General features: G+C 36.0%; 1 protein-coding gene across 1 annotated transcript in view; it reads right to left on the bottom strand.

The window, feature by feature from the left end:
- Positions 1-25,839, bottom strand: part of LOC136039426 (nucleoporin NDC1-like) — a gene marked incomplete in the record, with an annotated part of 42,905 nt that extends 17,066 nt beyond the window's left edge. Inside the window, 5 exon segments of the mRNA XM_065723161.1 lie at positions 3,898-4,067; positions 8,365-8,585; positions 13,157-13,316; positions 16,601-16,781; positions 25,729-25,839. Of these exon segments, the coding sequence (XP_065579233.1) occupies positions 3,898-4,067; positions 8,365-8,585; positions 13,157-13,316; positions 16,601-16,781; positions 25,729-25,761 (765 nt within the window).
- Positions 25,840-26,047: the final 208 nt, after the last annotated feature.

Here is a 26,047-nt window from a genome sequence, read left to right as displayed (position 1 = left end):
CCCATTTCCTTTAAATCTTTCTTAATGACATCTTCCCACCCAATACGAGGACGACCTGCTTTCCGTCTAGCTCTAGACAGTTGACCGATAAGGACAATCTTCGCCAATCCTTCATCCATAGAACGTGCCCTAGCCATATCAACCTTTCTTTCATTATAGCCCTAAAAAGCAGGAATGATCCATATTTTTCGTACAGCCGACTGTTTGAAATACGGTCAGTCAGCCGGGTAACCACTTTTCGTGGTTACCTTCATCCACTTTTAGCAGCGCCAATGCTCCTAAATGCTTCTGAAATGCTTCAGCCAATGTTGCAGAGTTATATTTGACTACTGTCATCAGTGTACCTTCCAAAATTCTAATCTTGGTTTGCAGGCTAATTTTCTTGTTCTTCCAAACTTTTTTCTAACTGTCAAAAAATACCCTGCGCCTTGGGTATTCTACTTTTAACATATTCACTGCCCCCACCGTCTTTACCAATAATACTACCAAGGTAAGCAAAGCTGCCCACCTGATCCTTCTTTTCGTAAACCAACGCCTTTTCATCTTCACTTATTCCTAGCTTTAGTGACACAGTCTTCTTAACATTGATTTTCAAACCTATTCTAGCACCCTGAACTCGCAAAACCTCTAAAAGTTAATTAATTTTGCTCAAAATTTCATCTACGATGATTTGCTTAAATCATCAGCATAATCTAAGTCCAGGAGAGTATCCCCATTTGATTCCGTAGTCTTCGATTACCTTTCGTATGCTCCTCAAGCCAAAATCCGTCAAAATGATCCGTATAAAGGGGGATAGAACAAAACCCTACTTAACTCCTGATTTAATAGAAAACCAACTGCTAAACTCATTTCCTACCTTAAACGCAGCAGTATTATTCTCGTACATAGGACTAATCACTTTAATGTCTTTGTCTGGCATACCATACAAGGATAAAACCTTTGCTAAAGCCCTTCTATCAACAGAATCGAACGCTTGCTCATAATCTATAAAACTGAGGACCAAAGGTGTTTGGCAACTGATACGATAGTCGGTTTTTAACGTCATAACATTCCAAGTTCCAATTTTCAGGTTCTTTAAATCATTGAAATTATTTTGGCCTCAGGAAAAGCAATGATCCCGGATATCAGTGCAGGACGGGGATCAACACATCTTCTAAAGTCTACACCAAAGTGCTTGAACTGGCTTAGGACAGCAAGAAGTCCCTGGAACCTCCAGCATGAATGGAGGCTTTGTGGAATCCTTGGCCCTTCTTGGTCACAACATAATTTTCATCCCTTGGCGATGCTCTTCTATCAACAAGAATCGAAATCCTGCACAGACAGTCCCAAGCCTATTACCTGCGACTCATTATATTTTCATGCCTACACATATTATGCTACTAAGGGGAGGCAATCCCTAGTTGATAAATTAGATAGGAAGGGGTTTTTCAGCCCTAAAAGGCCCGTAGAAACATACCAAGCCCTGAAAAAGTATCACTTAATCAGAATCCCGTACGAATGCTTTGTCGTTTACTAGGCTTCAATTTCCCAGAGGGACACAACTTCTCAGGTTGGAGTAGAGTTGACCGCAAGGTGCCCAGTCTTGCAGGTTCCCCGAAAGGATCGAGGAAGCCCTTTGCAGAGGTGGTTCACCATAGATCTGGATCTTCTGCCCAGCCACAATTATCCTCCTACAGAGGATCTTCCACAATGGTGTTATGCGTCATCATGCAATTTAACCCATTACTGGGAGAAGGTTTGTAACTCATGGGACATTTGGAAACGCCGATGTGCCCTGTTGAGTGTACATTCAAGGGGCCTTTTTCCTCCTCCACCTGTATTTAAGGTCCCAGGTAAGGGCGCCCTAGTATCTGTCATGGACCCTCAGGGACAAGGTCCAACCTTAGTCCGTGCCTCCTACGGAGGTACCCCACATATCTGTAGGGCGATACGTAGGAGGTACCCTACATATCTGCATCAAATAAAGAGCGGAAGTTCGGAAATGGTAAAAACCATGACGTGAAATCAGGAGGAAATTTCTGTACTATCTCTTCTCAGTGATACTTGTCAAAACGCAAGTTTTTCCTTTTTCTGTTAGTTTCAATAATGTATCAACAAAATTTAGATCTTATAGCTTAAACGGTTTAGCTATTTATCAAACAGTTCGTGGTAACGAACTGTAGTAACGAGCGACCTGGCTCAATAGTAACCGAAACTCTAAAAAATGGAATTTTGATACTAATAGTTAAATCAAAAGAATCGATTTTAATGCTGATTTTAAATATATAAGTTTCATCAAGTTCCGTCTTATCCATCAAAAGTTACGATTCTGAGAAAATTTGCCTTATTTTAGAAAATAGGGGGAAACACCCCCTAAAAGTCATACAACCTTAATTAAAATCACACCATTAATTTTCAGCGTATCAGGGAACCCTAATGTAAAAGTTTCAAGCTCATATCGACAAAAACGTAGAATTTCGCATTTTTTGCCAGAAGACAGATCACGGATGCGTGTTTATTTATTATTAATTTTTTTCCCAAGGGTGATCGTATCGACACAGTGGTCCTAGAATGTCGTGAGAGGGCTCATTCTAACGGAAATTATAAGTTCTAGTGCCCTTTTTAAGTGACCAAAAAAATTGGAGGGCACCTAGGCCCCCTCCCACGCTCATGTTTTCCCCAAAGTCACCGGATCAAAATTCTGATAGCCATTTTATTCACCATAGTCGAAAAACCTAATAACTATGTCTTTGGGGACGACTTACTCCCCCACAGTCCCCTTGGGAGGGGCTGAAAGTTACAAACTTTGACCAGTGTTTACATATTGTAATGTTATTGGGAAGTGTACAGACGTTTTCGGGGGATTTTTTTGTTTGGGGAGGAGGAAAAGTTGGGAGGGGAGTTACGTGGGAGGATCTTTCCAGGGAGGAATTTGCCATGGGGGAAGAGAATTTCAATGAAGGGGGCGCAGAATTTTCCAGCATTATTTAAAAAAAACAATGAAAAATTAAATATGAAAAGTTTTTTCAACTGAAAGTAAGGAGCAGCATTAAACTTAAAACGAACAGAAATTATAGCTTATATGAGGGGTTCACCTCCTCGTAATACCTCGTTCTTTACGTTAAAGTATTTTTAGTAATTTCAACTATTTATTCTGCGGCCTTTGTGATTCAAGGGTCATTCTTAGGAATTGGGACAGAATTTAAGCTTTAGTGTAAGGGCGATGAATTGACGAGGGGTGAACCCCCCAATATACGTAATAAAAACATACGAATAAAGAAGTTCGTTACGCAAGTTAATTCGTAAGTTATGTATATTTTCTACTAATGAAAACGTTCGTAAAAAAATTAAAAGTTCTACTTACCTTTTTAAGTAATAAAAAAATTGGAGGGCAACTAGGCCTCCTCCCCCGCTCCTCTTTTCTAAAAATCTTCCGATTAAAACTATGAGTAAGCCATTTAGCCAAAAAAAATAATTAATATGCAAATTTCGTTTTAATTATTTATGTGCGGAGAGCCAAAACATGCATTAATTCAAAAACGTTCAGAAAGTAAATAAAACAATTTTTTTAACTGAAAGTAAGGAGCGACATTAAAACTTAAAACGAACAGAAATTACTCCGTGTGTGAAAGGGGCTTTTCCTCCTCAACGCCCCGCTCTTTACGCTAAAGTTTTTACTGTTTTAAAAAGTAGAGTTAAAAGAAAGAGTCAAACTTTAGCCTAAAGACCGGGGTGTTGAGGAGGAAAAGCCCCTTTCATATACGGAGTAATTTCTGTTCGTTCTAAGTTTAATGTCGCTCCTTACTTTCAGTTAAGAAAAACTTGTTTTCTTTATTTAATCCAAAAAGAGACCTCAGTATCACCTTAGTGTTAATGACATAAAGGAAAGCTTTTCAGAAATTTGAAAAAAGAACTAACCTGAGTCTGAAAATGCTCAAACATTAAAAAAGAGACTTTTTGCGCCAGATATACGAAAAATCCAGCAAGGAAAACAGGAAAAAAGAAGGCAGGCGATAGCAAGGATAGAAAACTTTCTCGATCCAATCCAACTTCAAATCTAGACGCCAGTGCATCGCAGATGAGCAGACCTAAAAAAGTCAAACAAAATGTCTCAATATGATTACAATAGGTCTACTGTTAATTAGAACTAATTATAATTCAACTAACCGATGTTATCTAATAAACTTAATTAATATCAATTTATTAGTCAATTAATTAAAAACGTTCAATTAACTAATTAATGTTAGACCTGTTATGCGCCTCGAATATATGTCTCAGAGCTTGAGAGTACGCTAACCAAAAAAAAAAAAAAAAAAAGAAGTCATCTACAGTTTCTCATCGTCAAATATCGCCCCGCAATTATGAGGAAGCGGCGCTCAAGGCGTCGATGGGTAGAATGGTATCTTTTAATTACTGAATAATAAAAACTATCGGATTTGTTGCAAATAGAGAATTAAAAATTCTCTATCAAGGTTACAGGTTTTAATTTGCTAAGGATATAAACGGGGCCAATAATAGAAAATAATTATAAACATCCCCAGGAATATACAGTCTTCCGAGAAATTTCAGTAGATGATTGTTTTTTACCGATTAGTAAATTGGGGAGTAATATGTCGGATTAAAATAATTAGGATCCAATAAATGGCAAAAATCCACTGCTCTGTATAATACAAACTTTTTAACAACCATATGCCATATCATCAGTGTTCAGAAGTAGAGGTAAGTAAAAGGGAAACAAGATTCAATATGTGGAGGGAATGGTGGAACATAACAACAAAATAACATAGATTAAAAAAATAGATGAATAAACACAACAAAAGTATGGCTCCGGTCAATTGTACTACTAAAACTTGGTTTAGGATGTGCTTCGGGCATAGCAATACATATCGATATAAACTTAAATAACTGGCTTATTTCACATTTTTATAGCTTTTCAGTAGAACGAAAATAAAGGTATTTAAAGCTTTAGACGTAAATAGTTTTTTTTTCAGGATTTTAGGATTCAAGTAATAGAAACATATAAAATCAATTTCAATTTGGTACATAACTCCTAACATTATGTTTGGTAGTGTTTGAGGCCGAAACGTATTTTTTTCATTCTTATTTTCACAGACATGGCTGATATATCACAGGTCTAGGAAGAAAATACTCCTCTGTAAATGCGCCTGTGGTTTAAGATTATAAGAATATTTCCCACTTTCAGCTCACTATCAAAGACGCCATTTTTGTTTAAAACATGGCGATATTTGTGATTTTTTTTTATATTTTTTGTGCTACTTCCAAATGAAATAAACGTGCCATTGTTGGAAGTAAATACTAATTGAAAATTGCAGTACCAAAAACGAAAGGTCTTGCCATTTAGCCAAAGTGTATAATTTGAAACAATTCTCTATGTAACGCCAAACTCAGACCTGAATTGATTAATTCTGATAAGAGTGCGAAACAATATATGCCAACAGCAATTATCTAACTTGAGTATACAAGAGAAATACATCTAAAAAATCAGCCTAGACCACAAAAACTATATGTCATTACAATAAAGAAACTATTCTAGAATATCTATTTCTTATTTCGCAATTATCTTATACCAGTTTCAAGGATGCACTGTTTCATAGAATAAATAAAAACCCTTATTGGCCGAACCTTTTGGAATACGGCTGAAAATAGCTGAAAATATTAGTATTCAAGGTTTTTAGAGCTTATATATTAATCTTAGAGGTCAAAACAAAGTAGAAAGTAGATAACGTCAGACGAAAAAAGATTGGTCGAAAAACTGTGTTTTGTTTAGCTAGAATGACATAATTTTACATTGATCTTCCGAGCAACAACGGGGCAAATACTTAGCAACGATAAATTGAAATAAATTAGTGAAGACCATTTGTCCATATTTATTGAATTAGATAAAATAAGAAATATAATCCGCACTTCTAGAGCATTATCCATAAATATAATGTATTTAATCAAACGTAGTCTTTGGAATCATTGACTAGGGCCAAACGATTGAGGCAGTAGAGGTAGGTAATAAAAGCTAACGAAGCCATAATTTTGCTAGCTAAATAACAAGTGAAACCAGTTTTTATTAATAGCATGTAAAAAAAATAAATAAAAAAAAATAGCAACATCCCAGAAATCAGCCCAATATAGCAAAAAAAAATCTGGGAGAAAAATTATGTGTCTTATTGAATTTTTTTACGCCTTTCTTTTGGCGTTGGATGCTCTTAATAGAACTGGATTCTGGTTCACACCTTACTGTAATTAAATAAAAAAAACAAGTTTTTTTAACTGAAAGTAAGGAGCGACATTAAAACTTAAAACGCACAGAAATTACTTCGTATATGAAAGAGGCTGCTTCCTCATCAACACCCCGCTCTTTACGCTAAAGTTTGACTCTTTCTCTCAATTCTTCTTTTTAAAACAGTAAAAAACTTTAGCGTAAAGAGCGGGGCGTTGATGAGGAAGCAGCCTCTTTCATATACGAAGTAATTTCTGTGCGTTTTAAGTTTTAATGTCGCTCCTTACTTTCAGTTAAATAAACTTGTTTTTTTTTATTTAATTTCTGAACGTTTTTGAATCAATGCATGTTTTGATTTTGGCTCTCCGCAGAGGAATAATCAAAACGAAATTTGCATATTTTTTTTTGGCTCAATGGCTTTCTCATAATTTTGATCGAATGATTTTGAGAAAAACAGAGGGGGGGACGAAGCCTAGTTGCCCTCCGGTTTTTTGGTTAATTAAAAAGGCAACTAGAACTTTTAATTTTTTACGAATCTTTTTAGTGGTAAAAGATTTACGTAACTTATAAATTTGCTTACGTAAAGAACTTTTGTATTCTCATGTTTTTATTACATATATGAGGGGATTCGCCCCATCGTCAGTACCTCGCTCTTTACACTAAAGCTTAAATTTTATCCCAATTCATTAAGAATGACCCCCTGAATCACAAAAGCCGTAGAATAAGTAGTTGAAATTACTAAAAATACTTTAGCGTAAAGAGCGAGGTATTAGAAGGAGGTGAGCCCCTCATATGGGTAATAATTTCTGTTTGTTTTAAGTTTTATTGCTGTTCCTTACTTCCAGCTGAAAAAGCTTTTTCACATTTATTTTTTAATTGTTTTTTTTTTAAATAATGCTAGTAAATCCTGCTCTCCCTTCATGGAAATTTTCTTCTCCCATTACAAATTCTCGAAGGAAAGTTCCCCCAGCATATCCCCCTCTTCTCAACCCCTCCCCCAAACCAAAAAAAAATCCTCCTGAAAACGCCTGTATACTTCCCAATAACCATTACTATATGTAAGCACAGGTCAAAGTTTGTAACTTTTTGCCCCTCCCACGGGGACTGTGGGGGAGTAAGTCGTCCCCAAAGACATATTTATAAGGTTATCGACTACGCTGAATATAATGGCTATCTCAGGATTTTGATCCGTTGACTTTGGGAAAATAATTAGCGTGGGAGGGGGCCTAGGTGCCCTCCAATTTTTTTGGTCACTTAAAAAGGGCACTAGAACTTTTCATTTCCGTTAGAATGAGCCCTCTTGCAACATTCTAGGACAACTGGATCGATACGATCACCCCTGGAAAAAAAAAACAAACAAAAAAACAAATAAACACGCATCCGTGATCTGCCTTCTGGCAAAAAATGCAAAATTCCACATTTTTGTAGATAGGAGCTCGAAACTTCTACAGTAGGGTTCTCTGATACGCTGAATCTGATGGTGTGATTTTCGTTAAGATTCTATGACTTTTAGGGGGCGTTTCCCCCTATTTTCTAAAATAACGCAAATTTTCTCAGGCTCGTAACTTTTGATGGGTAAGACTAAACTTGATGAAACTTATATATTTAAAACCAGCATTAAAATGCGATTCTTTTGATGTAGCTATTGGTATCAAAAATCCATTTTTTAGAGTTTTGGTTACTATTGAGCCGGGTCGCTCCTTACTACAGTTCGTTACCACGAACTGTTTGACAACTAAAGGCCTGTTTTGTTAAGAAAGCCTCGTTCTACTTCATTTCTTACTTTCTACGCTTTATTAAGGAGTGATGTTTATTTAGTTAATTAAAGAGAAATAAGCACACTTTTCCTGTTTTATTAAGGAATGATTCCTTCCGTACCAAACGAAATTAAGGAATGATAACAACCTGTCATTCAATAAGTTCTTATTATTCTTTAATTTGGTAAGACAGCGAAGGAATCATCCCTTAGCAAAAATAAGAAAAGTGTGCCCATTCCCTTTTAATTAAAAAAAGTACATACCATTCCTTAATAAAATTTAAGAATTGAGGAATGAAATGGAGCGTGGCTTTTTTAATAAAACAAGTCTTAAATATATCTGAGCTCAATATTCGAGCTAAACGAGAATTTGAACAGGAAGAAAAGCTAAGTTTACCTTGCCAGCCAAAGAGTGGAAAGAAGATCAAAAATACTGAAAGAGTCTTTGCAAAGGACTGTTGGATGATAGAAAATTTGTCTCGCTTCAATATAACAATCAAAGGCAAATGAATCACGGGAAAGGAAATCAAAGTTGTCTCCTTCAAAGCCACGGTAGCTCCACATACTGCGCCGAACATAATACCACCTATCTGTGTGACATTCAAGCATGTTGTCTCGCTGAAAAAAGTCACGGAATAGTTTGACAGTTGAGCGAACCAATAGTTGTTTCTTGTATAACATATGATCAGTCAATGAACATAAGAACTAGAGAGAGACAGAGGAAACTTAAACACTTTAACATACATTTGACGAAAATTAAACTACTCACAGTTTAAATTTTTTTAGTCTAATTTTTTGGTTTAAATTAAAGGCCTAGACTTCACTGAACCAATTCCTAAATTTTCAGAAGTTAAGCTGGTTATTTTATTTCTATGCTTTTTCATGATCATAAAATACTTAGGCCTAGATCAGTCTGAAGAACACAGGCTAGCACACAAATATATCTACTGTGATTTTTCGATTCAAAAGTGTAAGAATAAGGCTTTGGGCGAGTAAACTCGTATATTTGATTAGGATTGAGAAAAAAAATGTAACAATTACTACGTATTTCGGTCTTTATATCGGAGGGGATGGATGGGGGGTATCTTTCAAATCTCAAATCATAATTATCAATAAAACTATCAAAATTTATTAATGACGACTACCTAATAGTTCATTTCATTGCTTATTTGTTTTCATATTAGCCGAAGTTGCTTCAACCTAAATAGTGCCTCTTTTTTTGGAGGAATAGTTGACATTTATCATTCAAATTTTTACTCGGTAATTTAATTGTACTGTTAGTTTTTATTTTATTTTCTTCTTATTGATTTTATCATAGTTACTGGTCATGCCTCTTCAAAGTATATTCTTAGACAAAAATGCAGCTTATGATTTATCAAGCCCAAATCTTTAGCCAGGCTGACTATCATTTCGTCGTTCCAATCACACAAAGACATTTTTGACTTTAATTTCAAAATTTAGCTGCGCTCTCACCAGTTATATTTTGGACTTCTATCAATTCAGTTATATACCCCCCTCCTTTACGGAGAATAGAGTCTTTATAGGGACTGGTGTTGTATATTTGTTGTATACATAAATCACTTTTACTTGAACGTAAAATTAAAACATAGGTTTATTGAGATTGAAGTTGATTTTGAGGAGGCGAATTTGGTGTTTCCATATAAAGGCCTACAACAACAACACCGATGTCTAGAATAGGGTAATAGATCACGATGATTACGAAAATCACTTTTATTTGGACGTAAAACTAAAACATAGGTTTATTAAGATTGATGTTGGTTTTGAGGAGGTGAAACTTGTGTTTTCATATAAAGAAGTACAACAACCAAAACGATGTCTAGAATAGAGTAAGAGATCAAGATGATTATGAAAATCACTTTTATTCGAACGTAAAACTAAAACATAGGTTTAATAAGGTTGAAGTTGATTCTGAGGAGGTGAAATTTGTGTTTCCATATAAAGACGTACAATAGCGAAATTGATGTCTAGAATGGGTTGCTAAATCACGGTGATTATGAAAGTCACCTTTATATAAACGTCAAATTAAAACTTTCATTTATCTTTTTAGTTTAAGCAATAAATATATCAAACTACTCTGAAACTTTGAATTGATATTTGATTTGAGTTGTATATTTACAAAGAAGAAATAGTGGAAGAGTCAGAAAAGGTCGTTTCGGGAGAGAAAGGTGCAGTCTCGGCGATTGAAGCTAGTCAATCAAAGAAGCCTGAAGATGTCAAAGCATTTATAGGGGATTCTGTCCATAAGTCATGCAGGTTTAGCTTTACAAACAAGAAACCTATTGAACAATACTTGTTCTTGTTGTCGGAGGTGAAACAAAGTCAGAGCCGACAATATGCCAATTTATATGGAAGCTTCTACTTTAAATCCGACTGTCTCTTTTGCTCTACGCCAGTTACCTTTGACAGAACGAAGAAGAAAGAAGACAGTTTCAAGGTTAGAACGTGAGAGCATGAAAATACACTGAGAGAGGTTTTAGGAAAGAGAAATGATGACTGGTCAGGAGCAGTGATGACTACAATTCTTGCTGCCATTGCCAATCTATACGCTGCTGACGTAGTTTACCAAAAATCCTGCTACTCAAACTTTCTGACAGAATGTAATATCCCCAAAAAGAAAAGCGGAATTCCTTCACAGTCTGGAAAACGAAAATCTGGTCGACCAAAGAACTTGAATCAAAACGATGCGTTCAAGAAATTTGTCGAGGTATTCCAGGCTAACAATTATGAACAACTAACCCTGAATGACGTTGCTACTACGATGAAAGAGCTCATGGACGATTCAGAAGATTGTCAATATAGTGAAAGATACAGGAAAAAGAAGATGCGAGAGGTTTGTGAAATCGCAGTATTGACTTAGATAAACATAACGTCATTACGCTCAGAGCCACAGCTCAAGCCATTCTTCACGAGTATTACTTAAAGCCAAAAAATATAGACGTAGAACTGGAGAATGAAGCTATCGTCGGCACGGCAGCAGCTATAATCAACGTGATGCCAAAGGTGTTAAACAATAAGTAAATGTGCATCCCAATCCTGAAAACGGAGAGATAACAGATATCTACCATCATCTTGGCGGCTTTTTCTCAACACTCTGTTCATAGGAGAAAAAGTAGACAGCAGCCACTTTCTAATTGACATGCTTAATGCTATGGGTGTCAGCTCATCGTATTACAAAACAAAGCTCTTGGAGCGTAAAGCTTTGTTTTCTAACAGCACAAACATTTAAGAACTGGAAGGGACTTTTTGCATGCAGCTGGTAACGTTGATCACAATGTCCGAACCCCTGAGGGTACCGACACTTTTCATGGCATGGGCATTATTGTTTCTGACATCACTGTTTAAGTTTTCAACATACTTGAGAGGAAAAAGGTTGTAACGTCAAAGCAGATAACTGAACTGAACCGAATTCCCATTAGGTATCTCAGACAGACCCTAAGATAACATAACTTTCTGTACGATCCGCTACCACGAGCTTCGATTCTGATCTCTCAAAATCTGCTGTGCATTCTTCACACTTCCTTGATCGATTAGCTTCATTCACCGAGTCTGCCTTTCTTCCCCAAAACAATCTTTCCCGACTCTTCCATATTGCAAATGATACAATTTATACGGACAACTTAAAAGTTTAATAGTAGTTTGCTATATGTTCATCGTTTAACTTAAAAAGTCAATGAAAGTTTTAAATTTTACGTTCAAAAAAAGATGGTTTTCATAATCACCGTGATCTAGTACCCTGCTGTAGCCATCAATTTTGCTGTTGTATGCCTTTATATGGAAACACGAATTTCACCTCCCCAAAATCAACCTCAAAAAACCTAAGTTTTGATTTTTTGTATAAATGTGATTTTCATAATCGCTGTGTTCTAGTACCCTATTTTAGACGTCGATTTTGTTGTTGTACGCCTTCATTTGGAGGCATAAATAACACCTCTTCAAAATCAACCTTAAGCAAGTTTTACAGTAACTTAGTAAAACTAAGTTTTACTTTTAAATTCAAAAATAGAAGTGATTTTCATAATCACCGTGATCTATTACCCTATTCTAGACAAGAATTTTGTTGTTGTACGCATTTATTTGGAAACATGAATTTCACTTCCTTAAAATCAAACTCAACCTGAAAAAAAAATTATGAAACAGCTAGATGAGCCAACTTTACGTATTTGCAATCAGCGCATTTTTTTGAGTCGGGTAGTCAAAGAATCTTTTCTCTTTCAATTTATTTCCGGTTAGTCCCTTTTTTCACACGCTTCCTGGACTACAAAAGGCAGGGGAGATAGGCAAGAAGAACGATTTGTTTTGAGAAAATTCACTATCAGCTCCAAATTTATATCTCTAAGTATTTGGGCCAGGGGGGTAACATATTTGACTGCTTTTAATGCATTAAATTCATATGTGGAATTTATTAAATATCGGTATAAGAAGAAGCGACTTTCCCGGATTTAGGTCATTTTTATCAAATATATTAGTATTTGCTAGTCCGTTATTTTGTTAACCATCCGATATCAGTTACGGCGTTCCCCAATGATAAATTTTAGGGCTTGTACTTTTTTTTGTCTTAGTATTCTTTATTGGCAGCAACATATAATAAAACCATTTTTTTAAACTATGCCAGCCTACTTCCTTCCAAACTAAAATGATGCATAGTATTAGGCTAAACACAATTATTTTGGCAGTTTTTGGTTTCAATATTCAAAAGCGTTTTGCTAAAAACATTGGAAAATCATGACGTGTAATTCTAAATATGTGATGATAATTCAGAACTGTGCAATTATATTACCAGGAAGTTTCTGACCCTTCAACGTTTCAAGCTCAGGTTTTAAATGGCTGTTCCAACTTCGGGGAGAGGTTGGTCAATACTAAACCGTCTTCAGGTGAAAAGAAAGACGGCCAAACGAAAAAATTCTTAATTGAAACTAATTGTTTTTTTTTTAATAAAAACTACATTATCTGGAATTTTTTCTCAAAGTTCGAATCATGGTCTTCTGTATAAGAGGGAAGGGGGATTCAGATTCGCAATCCACACATGATTTGGATTTGAATCGTTAGAAAGTCTGATTCCCGCATCCATTCTGACATTCAGCATTTTTCTTTTTGTTTACAATTGACTATTGTTCTTTGCGATAACTCAACATACTATTAAATTATTCGGTCTAATAAAGAAAGTGTACTTGTTGTCACAAGATGCGGTTCCATCAATATTCAGCACTTTCAGCAAAATTCCGGCTAAACAAGCACCACAGACCATTTGAACTCCCACTATGAGCCATCTGGTAGGATCAAGAAAGGACCAAACGGCCTCAAATCGGGACTTGTATGAATGCAAACACACTGAAAGTAAAATAAAAACCTATTTGGATTTTTTTTTTCTGACAAAAGAATTCATGACCAGGTGTAACCAGGTGTAACAAGATGTATGCTTCAATTAAATAGCGGCAAAGTAAAGGAGTATAGCAGATACTTATTTTTACTATGGGCAAATACTCGCTCTTTCTCATAAGCGAGCCTTGGGACTCAATTTTGTCTTTTCTGAAACCAAAGGATTTTCGATAGTCAATAAAATTAGCATTCGTATAACTGCATTTGTGACTATCCTATAATAAATCCTAATCCTGCCAAAATTCCATAATACTGTAACATACTGTCAGTTCCAGCAATACCCTAACCAACAGTTCTTATATCTTATACCCTAATTCTATGTTAGCAAGACATTATTGCAATATAAAAATTTTCAAAAAAAAGAGGTGAAATTAAAATAGAGTTATCACAGCTGAGTGGATATGAACTATGCTGTAAGCTAGTTTTTTCAATGCCTAGAGCAATATATATAACCCCCCCACCTTATAAATTGGAGTTCCCTACTTTCATGAAATATATTTAAAAGACAACACAACAGATGCTGCGCCCAGGGACAAGTGTATGTTAATTACCGAATTAAGACCCAACTTAACAAAAACAAACACAAATAAATGCAAAATGCGATTCGCTATTTGCATCTCTTGTTTTCAACAGCAATATCTTTTCCCTTTCAATCCATTCTGAGTTATTACAAATTTGTGATTAATAAAGGGTTGCACTTAAAAGTTCCAGAGCCCAATATTTTGTGTTTGTACTTAAAAGAATTGCAAACAAGTTTATTTGTAATGATTAGGTCATAGATAGAAAAAAAGTCCAAGGATTAAGTGTACTGTCTGCCAGATTGAACAGGTGATTACCCAAAGGGGGGGGGGGAGGGTGAACTCAATCATAAATACGAACAACAAGTAGAAACAACAGGGAATTTTGTTTAGTGCAGGGAAACCTTAACCCTAAATGAATATTTCGACCCTGTGTCCAACAACCGTCCTCGGCAAAACAACAAAAGTTTCAAACAAACACAAAGTAGAAACAATAGGGAAAATCTTTTCAAGATAGTGGAAATCAATTCTGTGAATATTTTGGTCCTATGTCCAAGCACAATACGAGAAAGAGAGAAAAAAAAATATTAAAAAAATAAAAAAAATATAGAGAGAAAGAGAGAAATAATTAAACTTACATTAAAACTAATGTTTTTTTAAAAACTTTTTTACAACAACAAATGTTGTAACAAACAAATGTTTGTTCAGCAAATTTACAAGTAGAAAGAGAGCATTCTAACTAAACCTTGCTGGTGCACAAACTGGCGAGGAGGGGCAGAACATTTTCTTCAATGTCCTTTATCAAAAATGACTCAAAGAGCTTGAAAGGAGTACACGAGACGGTAATGGGGCGATAAGAGCTGCAGAGAGAAGCGTCTTTTCTGCCCTTTTTTTTAGGATGGGGGCTATTTGCCTGATAAAAAATTACACGGAGACTGCCCACGGATCAGGATCATCTGAAACAGTAGAGCTAAATATTGCTCGATGAGAGGAACTGCAAGTTGCGTGTGCCTTACTACACCATAATCAACACCAGAAGAAGAGCTTTTCTTTAATTTTGGATCTAAAGAGCACTGAGTGAACAGCACTTGGAGACACAGACAGGTAAGATTTCGTCTTATTTGAAAAAACAGCGTCAAGCTCTTTTTCAAAAATCTCCTCTATGCTTTTACTCGGTACACTGAACTCACTCGCGAAATATTCAACCCATTTTTTTTCAGGCATATTTGTACTCTGAGCTTTGGCAGGCTTGCGATACTTCCAGTTTTTGGAGAGGTCTCCAGCAATAGGAATCACGATTTTTCTGGATCAGCATTAACTTATGGTTATTCAGTTCACTATTGAAATCCCGTTTAGTACAGAGCCTCAGGTTATTCACTACATCTTCTCGCAGGCGCCCACGATAGTTCAAAACCGAAAGCCATAGCTTAGCCGAATTACACGGATTGACTAGATCTGTTCTTGTCACAGGTCTTCGGTCTGAGACTTTTTAGAAGATTCAAAGGCACTTTGATTTTGCTTAGAATCTCGTCAGAGACTTTACTCAAAGTCTCACTTAAAACATTTTCTAATCTTGGCATTAACCAATTCGATCATTTATTTTAAGCTACAGGTGGGGAGGAGTAAAAGCAAGTAGATCGGAAGGTCTTCCAAATAGAATACTTTTACAATTTTGACCTTGTAACTGCCAAACGAAGCAGCAACAAGGTCTATGTTAGAGGTTGACGATAGCAGTCCAATGTACGAAAAGTTGCCACTCTTACACTATACACAATAGTTAGGAGAAATGCAACGGGAAGACAAAATATTTTTTTATAAATTGATTATGGATGGCAAAGATCTCAAAAAGGCACGCAAGTATTTTTCTGCTCAGATACATTTTCTTTGGCTCTGATGCTAGGGCTACACTCTCTGAGATTTTTTCTGGCTAATCCTTACTTTCATCCATATTAATTAAAAAGCATAATAAAAGCTTCCAAAACACGGAAAGAGCAAAACTCAAGCCTAAAACAAGGAGAAATAAAGTCAGATGATAAGAATAGAAGTTAGTATGAATGAATAAAAAAAAGAGGCTAAAATGGACAGAAACTAAAACGAACAACAAAGTCAAACCTAAAATTAACACGGATGAATAAAGGATGTCTAAACAAACAGAAATTAAAATAAACTCAAGAATGTCTCATTGAGTAAAAATATCTTTTTCAGGCAATTTACATTTAGACATGGCTTTGACCTTGTCCCTTAGTATCCCTTAGTATGGTTACATATGGCCAGAACTTCAATTATTGAGTGTAAAACTTAAGCAAGTTTTGAGATTAAAATATATACAGATGTTTGCACATAATAACACACTTTCACAAAACCTTTTGAGTACTAGAGGATTGCTTCAAGCAGCCCCTTGGAGGAAAGGGGGAGGGGTTAACATCTATCTCTTTATTCACGATGGATTTTTGCTGAAATAGGATCACCCTAGTTCTTCAATTCACTAAACAGTAAAATATTTGTATACATGTATCAAGATTACTTTCCAGATCAGCAAAGAGTAAATCTAAACTGCCATAACAGATATTGGATGGCGAGAAAATGTACATACAGGCCAAATGTCTGAAAGGAACAATTTGTTTCAATGGAATAGGATCTAACGTTCCGTAGTCCAATGCTTATTGTTGCTCATTAGAATGCTGGATATAACCAATATAAAAAGGGTGAGATACATACCTTTGTGTTTGAGAAAAAGAATAGCAAACTGCATTACAAGAAAAGTAACAAGCAAGAACAGTGTTGCCATTGATGAAAAAGACAGACTTGGCAGAGTTCCACACAGAAGATGTAAAATAAGCCAGGCCGAACACAAGATGAGAAATGAAGATAGTAGTCCAAGAACCAATCTATTTTTAAGCTGAAAAAGAAATAGAAAATTAGCTTGAGACAAATATTGGGGTGATGACAAAATTCTTTTGATTTTGATCCCATCTTTATGTCTTAATTTTGGTATGAACACCATTCTGATTCCATGAATGCTTATCAATATTTACTTAAAACTTAGTTAACAATTGCAAGACTTTAGATACCAAGGTTTAGTTGGTATTAGGCATGTTCCTGGCGTAATGAAAAACGTGTTTCAACATATAGAGATGTTTGTTGTAGAAACTTGGGAAGAGTTTCTATATAGAGAGTCAGGAAATTCAGCATTGGCAAGGGCTGGTTTTTGATTCTACAACCCTACAACATTATAATCCGGCAAAACCTAGTTTTGGGGAGGAAGTTTATTTTAAATTTAACTTACCGGCCTATGATTCTACGTCGTTGGATTCAGCTTAGGGCAAATTGTCTTCCAATCCAGAACAGGCAAAAAACGTTCGACAAAAATAAAATGATAGTTGGTCCTGATAGGCGGTATGTTTGTCCCCTTTGTAAAGATGATGATGAAGACTTGGATCATTTTCTCCGGAAATGCCCGGTGCTCTTGGATTTACGGGAAATTTATTTGCATGGGATTAATGTGATGCTTCCGGGTATTCTACAAAATAGTAACCCAACCATAATATTTCGAGTGGGAGTATATATAGATAAATCTTTAATAAGAAGAAAAAGTTTTATATGATTAATTTCTTTTGTAGTTAGATTAGGTACTTTTTGCGTTGAATTCTGTTTTTTTGTGCGTGTTCATACTGTTGTTAATTTCCTTGCTTGTTTGTTATTTATTTATATTTTTGTGTGTATATGGCCCACGGGTTTTTGAAATACACTTATCTATCTATCTATCTATCTATCTATTTGCATTATTTATCTATATATCTATCTACAGACTAAAGCATGTCCCAGGAAGGTATTTTGAAGCAATTACCTCCACTCCCTCTCCCTCTAAGGGGCCCTGACCTTTGATGACCTTTAAAAATATGTGTGTTATAAAAGTGAAACCTTGCAAAATAGATCTACTGTTTAATTGAAGTACAACGAAATTGTTTTCAGCTTCATAACTTTGCTCAAATCCATTTTATAAGGTTTTAAAGATATGCAAATACATTTCCTAAATTTTGAAAAAAAAACACTGATATGGCTCAAAATTCTACTCAAATAACAGGAATTGTATTTTCAGTACTAAAGGTGGATAAAAAGCAACTAGTAACTGAAAATTAAGGTAAAATGTTGTTTTGTAAACATTTCAATAGGTATAGACCTGTCATTTAGGCAAATTTCAGGGCCCTCTAGAGGGAGAAGGAGTGGAGGTGGGTTCTTTAAAATACCTTCCCGGGACATACTTTAGCCTGTAGACCCATCCCTAAAAGTTTCATTTTCCTAACCTAAACCCTTTCCAAGATAGCAAGAAGTCAATTAACTAGAATTTTACCATATCTTTTTCCTTTCTCAGTGATTGAAACTAAGCATTTATTATCATATTTTGTGAAAGTATTTTATTGCTTTTTCCTTTAACTTTTTGTGTGGTAGGATTTGTTTTGGAGTTTTTTTTTCCTTAACTGAATGTATCCTAGCTCTTCCAGCCCCTTCAGGGAAGGGAGCCAACCATCAAGTTGGTATTCAGAAGCTGAGATCCCAATAGCTGCCAATGCCATTGCTGTATCTCCAATCTTCAGTGATGACAGCCAGAATAATGCTATGATAATAGTCCCAGAGTCCCAAGCCCCAAAACTGATTCCCATTTCAATGATGATTTTTAGACAGTTATTAGAAAGCAGAAGCACAAAAGATTCTCCACAAGCCCTTTTGAAATAATACAAATCTCTAGCTCAGTCCCAGCAATAAATATGAAGAACAAATCCATTATCCTCTCCATCCCAACAGTAAAAGACTTAGCGTTTGCAACGAATAATCGCTAACATTAGAATGCATCTATTCAAATCTTTAAGAATAATTTGACTGTAAATGTTAACAGAGATGGTTCTCATACAGCAATTTTCCAAGACAGAATAAATTCCTGTACACTCTTAACCAACATAGAATCGATCATATACCAGTTACTCCTGAATGGTGGAGTTCACCTATGAAAACACACAAGAAATAGTGATTTATAATGTCCCAATCGAACTATTAACAGAAGACCTGAAAGATGGTCTCATGGATAACAAGGAAGAAATGTTAGAAGTCCTTAAAGACTATTGGATGGGCAAGTCAGACGCTAATGGGCTACTAAACAGTAAGAGTGTCATTTTTTTCTTAACTGTGAGTACCCAGTTTAACTCATTGTACCTTTTTGGTCAACCTAAAACTTATGAAACATACCAAGAAAAGCCTATTCAATGTTCGAAATGTTTTAAGCTTGGTCACATGTCTAAGTACTGCTCTCCCTCTGACGAAATCTGCCCCAATTGTCTTGCTAATTACCCCTTTTCTAGTGAAATTAGATATTTTACAGCTCCTAAATGCATCAGCTGTGAAAGCTGCCACCAGCCTACATATTGTGGCTTATGTCCTAAATATCTCCAATGGACTAAAGTTTTAAGGATAGTCCATCAACAAAATGTCCCATTTCCTACAGCTGCAATGGAGCTTGCTAAGCTTTCCAAAGGACCATCATTTTCAAGAATTAATAATGCTAAGGAAGCAATCTCAAAACCTTTTTCTCAGCACTTGGCCACGCACTCCCAAAAATAACCAAAATCAAGCTCAGTTATCTCCAATAGAGATATCTATCCCTTAGCAGGTTATTGAGCACCCCGACGTAATCAAAACAAGCCCAGCCCTCAAAAACCCCATACTTAGTCGGAAATCATGGACTGAAAGAGGGACAGTCTCACATAACAAGAGCTAAGAGCTCATATGGCACTTGTGACGAGGTCGGAAGATCCAAGAACTCATATGGTATGAGCTCTGGCAAAATTCTAACAATCAATACATTGCTTTAAAAGGAAAATCAGAGGTTTAATGATGGCCGGGTTTAAAATAAGAGCTCTGAGTCACGAGTTCCTTCTAAATATCAAAATTCATTAAGATCCGATCACCCACTCGTAAGTTAAAAATACCTCAATTGTTCTAAATTTTCCCCCTCCATTCAGTCCCCCCCAGATGGTTGAATCAGGGAAAACGACTTTGTCAAGTCAATTTGTGCAGCTCCCTGACACGCCTACCAATTTTCATCATCCTAGCACGTCCAGAAGCACCAAACTCGCCAAAGCACTGAACTCCACCCCCTAACCCCCCCCCCGGATCTAGTCCAGTTACGCCAGTCACGTATCTAACGACATTTATAAGCGTTTTCCCCTCCAACTCCCTCCAATGTCAATAGATCTGGTCAGGATTTGAAGTAAGACCTCTGAGACATGAGTTCCTTCTAAATATCAAATTTCATTAGGATCCAGTCGCCTATTCTTAAATTAAAATACCTCAAATTTTCTATTTTTTCCAAATTAACAACCCCCAGCTCCCCTAAAGAGAACGGATCCGTTCCAATTATGTCAATCACGTATCTATGACTTTTGCTTATTCTTCCCATCAAGTTTCATCCCAATGTCTCCACTCTAAGCGTTTTCCAAGATTTCCAGTTTTCCCCCTCCAGCTCCTCCCGCCAATGTCACAGGATCTGTTCTGGATTTAAAATGAAAGTTCTAAAGCACAAGATCCTTCTAAAGATCAAATTTCATTAAGATCTGATGACCCGTTTGTAAGTTACAAATACCTTAATTTTTTCTAATTTTTCCGAATCTCTCCCTCCCCCAACTCCACCAAAGAGAACATATCTTATCCAGTTATTTCCGTCACGTATCTTGGATTTATGCTAATTCTTCTCACCAAGTTCCATCCTGATCTCTCCGCTTAAAGCGTTTTCCATGGTTTGCGCCCCCCCCCCCAATGAAACTGGATCCGGTCGGGATTTAAAATAAAGATCTGGGTTACGAGGTCCTTCTAAATATGAAATTTCATTAAGATCTGATTGCTCCTTCGGAAGTTAAAAATACCTCATTTTTTCTAATTTTTTAGAATTAACCATCCCCCCCAACTCCCCCAAAGAGAGCGGATCCGTTCCAGTTATGACAATCACGTATCTAGGACCTGTGCTTATTTCTTTCACCAAGTTGCATCCCAATCACTCCACTCTAAGTGTTTTCCAAGATTTTAGGTTTCCCCCCAACTCCCCCAAACGCCAACGAATCTGGTCCGGATTTACAATAAGAGCTCTGAGACACGATATCCTTCTAAACATCGAATTTCATTAAGATCCGATCACTCCTTTGTAAGTTAAAAATATTTTTTTTCATTTTTCTCATTTTTTCTAATTTTTTAGAATTAAATCTCCACCAGAGAGAGCGGATCTGTTCCGGTTATGTCAATCTTGTATCTAGGACTTGTGATTATTTTTCCCACCAAGTTTCATCCTGATCCCTCCACTCTAAGCATTTTCCAAGATTCTGCCCTCCCCACAACTCCCTGCAATGTCACCGGATCCATTCGGGATTTAAAATAAGAGCTCTGAGACACGATATCCTTCCAAACATCAAATTTCATGAAGATTTGATCCCTCTTTTGTAAGTTAAAAATGTCTCATTTTCTGTAATTTTTCAGAATTAAACCCCCCCCCCCCAACTCCTCCAAAGAGAGCGGATCCGTTCCGGTTATGTCAATCTTGTATCTAGGACTTGTGATTATTTTTCCCACCAAGTTTCACCGCCATCCCTCCACTCGAAGCGTTTTCCAAGATTTTAGGTCCCCCAGTCCCTCCCCCACTGTCACCAGATCCTGTCGGGATTCAAAATAAGAGCTCTGAGACACGATATCCTTCCAAGCTTCAAATTTAATTAAGATTCAATCATTCCTTTGTAAGTTAAAAATACCTCAATTTTTCTAATTTTTCAGGATTACCCCCCCCCAACTCCCCCAAACAGAGCAGATGCGTTCCGGTTATGTCAATCATATATCCAGGACTTCTGCTTATTCTCCCACCAAGTTTCCAATCCCTCCACTTTAAGCATTTTCCAAGATTTTAGGTCCCCCCTCCAACTCCTCCAATGTCACTAGATCCTGTTGGGATTTAAAATAAGAGCTCTAAGACACGATATCTTTCCAAACATTTCATTAAGATCCTATCACCCGTTTGTAAGTTAAAAGTAGCAAAAGCAGGACAGACTGACAGACAGACAGACCAACAGAATTGGCAATTGCTATATGTCACTTAGTTAATACCAAGTGCCATAAAAAGTTACTATTATCAATGATATTGCTAAATATTACTTTTCTTATTCTATCTTTGAATAGATAGATAAGGACTTATCATGAATTCTAACCAAATATCGAGCTTGTCACCTATTCAACTCCACCTATGGCAATTGAGCTGCAGATCAAACAGTTGGTGGTAATGAACTGTAGTAAGGAGCAACCCGGCTCAATAGTAAACAAAACTCTAAAAAAAGGAAATTTTGATATCAATAGCTACATCAAAAGAATCAAATTTTAATGCTGATTTTAAAATATAAATTTAATCATGTTTAGTCTTACCCATCAAAAGTTACAAGCCTGAGAAAATTTGCCTTATTTTAGAAAATAAAATCTACAAAAATGTGAAAATTTTGTATTTTTTGCGAGAAGGCAGATCACGGATGCATATTTATTTGTTTGTTTTTGTTTTGTTTTTTCCCTAGGGGTGATCGTATTGACCCAGTGGTGCTAGAATCTTGCCAGAGGGCTCATTCTAAAGGAAATGAAAGGTTCTAGTGCCCTTTTTAAGTGACCAAAAAAATTAGAGGGCACCTAGGCCCCCTCTCACGCTAATTATTTTCCCAAAGTCACCAAATCAAAATTCTGAGATAGCCATTTTATTCAGTGTAGTCAAAATATCTTATAACTATGTCTTTGGGGACGACTTACTCCCCCACAGTCCCCATGGGGAGGGGCCACAAGTTACTAACTTTGACCAGTGCTTACATATAGTAATGGTTATTTCGAAGTATACAGACGTTTTCAGGGGGATTTTTAAGTTGTGGGGGGGGGGGTGATAAGAGGGGGATACATTAAGGGAACTTCCCTTGGAGGAATTTGTCATGGGAAAGAAAATTTTCATGAAGGGAGCACAGGATTTTCTAGCATTATTAAAAAAACAATAAAAAAATAAATATGAAAAAGTTTTTTCAACTGAAAGTAAGGAGAAGCATTAAAACTTAAAACAAACAGAAATTATTACGCATATGATGGGCTCACCTCCTAATATCTCACTCTTTATGCTAAATTATTTCTAGTAATTTCAACTATTTATTCTGCAGCTTTTGTGATTCAGGGGTCATTCTTAAGAAATTGGGAAAAATTTAAGCTTTAGTGTAAAGAGCAAGGTACTGACGAGGGGGTGAACCCCTTCATATACATAATAAAAACATGAGAATACAGAAGTTTGTTATGTAAGCTAATTTGTAAGTTATGTATATCTTTTTACTAATAAAAACATTTGTAAAAAAATAAAAGTTCTAGTTGCCTTTTTAAGTAACCAAAAAAATCGGAGGGCAACTAGGCCTCCTCCCCGCTCCTTTTTTTCTCAAAATCATTTGATTGAAAATATGAGAAAGCCATTTAGCCAAAAAAATAAATATGCAAATTTTGTTTTAATTATTCATCTGCAGAGAGCCAAAATCAAAACACGCATTGATTCAAAACTGTTCAGAAATTTTATTGTTTAAAAAAAGTAGAGTTAAGAGAAAGAGTCAAACTTGAGCGTAAAGAGCAGGGCATTGATGAGGAAGCAGCCCCTTTCATATACAAAGAAATTTTGTTCGTTTTTAGTTTTAATGTTGCTCCTTACTTTCAGTTAAAAAAACTTGTTTCTTTTATTTAATTCTACAATAGAATTGTGTCTCTCTTAGCTCAAATAAACTTGATGATCTTATCCAATATGCACATAATAATAAAACTGGGATTATTTGTGTACAAGAGACCAATCTTCATCAGTTCAAGAAAACCAAACTGCTGAAAGATATATCTACCAATAGATAGTGAGGAGGAGTTGCCATCTTTGTGCATAATTCAATCCCTCATTCCCCCCAACCTTTAAATCTTCACAGGGATGAAACTGACATCATAGGTATAATACTTAAAATGGCTAATGGTAATCATCTTGTCATAAAATCAATGTATAATCCATGTGGAAACATGTAGATATTGTTGAATTTAGCTAGAGCATAAAGAAAAGGAACCAAGCAATATATTCATTTCCTTAATTAAGTGAACATGTTTAATTTACCAGCTAAGTCTAGGCCTATGTCAGGTTAGTTTACTGATTATCAGCTGCCCATGCCTAAGTTTTATGTTTATTTACATGGATCATAAAACAGTAAAATTTAAAGCTTTACTGCCATAAGTTTAGAATTGGGGCTATTGAGAAGAAAGCTTGTTAAGGAAATGATTCTCATTAACAATACTAGGTTACTACTACTAGTAACAACAACTCACTAGAGTACAAAGCCACCTGAGGCCAACATAGCTACACATGCTCCTCCTCCATCCCAATCTATTCAAAGCCTCCCTCTTTATACCCTAAAGGAAGTTTCCATTTTGTTTAACTCTTTCTTTACAATATCCACCTACCCCAATTCTAGACAACCTGCTTTATTTTTAGCCCTAGCCAGTTGGCTGAAAAGAAAAATATTTGGCAATATCTAATCCTTCCTCCACAGAACATGTCCAAGCCATCTTAACCTTTCTCTCATTATAGCTGTAGAAAATGGGAAAACCCTGATTTTTGTACAATCTACTGTCATCACTATAGCTTCTAAAATTTTAATCTTGATTTGCAAACTTATCTTCCTAGCCTACTCAACTTCTTTCAACTGCAAAAAACCACCAAGAATTGGCAATGCAACTTTTAACATCATCATGGTTCCCACTGTCTTTATTAATAGGCTAATAGGCTACTACTGAGGTAAATGAAGCTGTCTGCTATATTTTAGCCTATTCAATATCATCTTTTCATCTTTATTTATTCAGAGTCTTAGCAACTTAGTCTTCTTAACATTAATTTTCAAACCTATTCTAGCACTCTGAATTCTCAATATATATAAAATTCATTTGTTTTGCTCATAAAGAAAAACAATGGCCTAATTAACACATTCCATAGCTTATTGAAGATGCTTCTACTACACTTTATGGTAAAATTCTATTTTAGCTATCTTGGAAAGGGGTTGGGTTAGGAAAATGAAACTTTCATAGATGGGTCTACAGTCTACAGTATTTCCTGGGAAGGTATTTAGGAGTACCTAGCCATCTCTACTCCTTCTCCCTCTAGACAGCCCTAAATTAGGACTGAGCAATGTTGTGAAGCTGAAGACAATCTTCTTGTACTTTATTTCAGCAGAAGAACTATTTTCAAGGTTTCACTTTTATAGCACACATGCATATTTCTAAGGGTCATGGCCCTATAGAGGGAGAGGGAGTAGAGACAGGTATTTAAGAATACCTTCCTAGGACATGCTTTAGCCTGTAGACCCACCCCTGAAAGTGTCATTTTCCTAATCTAACCATTTTACAAGATAACCAAAAGTAGCTAAAGTAGAATTTTACCCACTTTACCCTCAAAGCTCTCCCATAATGTACCGAAAATAGGCTAACCCTAATTATATAGGCTATGTCCCATACACTGCTCATTTTTAAACCTGTAAATTGAATCAATACTAAGAACAAAAAACAGAAAAACACAGCAAATAAAAAATATGGCTCTATATTTGCACTTTAGGAAATAGAGCGGGTAAAAGATAGTGGCAGCACCTTCAATGTGTTGGACCAATTGCAGTTTTTTCTTGATTGAGCCATGGCTAGCCTATAATATATCAGAATTGTTTTTCTTCTTAATAGCCCAAATTCTAGATTTATACCATTCCTTCTAGCTACGAAGACTATTTGAGGTGGAAGTTTACCTTTATTTCAAAGTTTTCTTGAGTTTTTTCCATGTTCCATCCAGCAGATCACCCTAGGCATGTAAATTTTGTGTTGAATATTTTGCCAAAATATCATGCACGCGACTGTGCTGCGAGTTTGCCAGGTTTTTGGCATGACGTATAGCCCAAACAGGCGCAATCACCAGTCCAGACTAGCACGAAAATAGCGAACGCTATTGTAACCCTAAAATGCCCTATTATAGCGCAATTATGGGTAAAACGAGGAAGAAATACAATCGACATATGAGATAACCTACAAATAAGTATAGATCAAAATAAAATAGAGCTCTGTGAACGA

Source organism: Artemia franciscana, chromosome 19 (genome assembly GCF_032884065.1).
Source record: "Artemia franciscana chromosome 19, ASM3288406v1, whole genome shotgun sequence".
In the NCBI taxonomy this organism is placed as follows: Eukaryota; Metazoa; Arthropoda; class Branchiopoda; order Anostraca; family Artemiidae; genus Artemia; species Artemia franciscana.
This window is presented reverse-complemented; position numbering and strand designations above follow the sequence as displayed.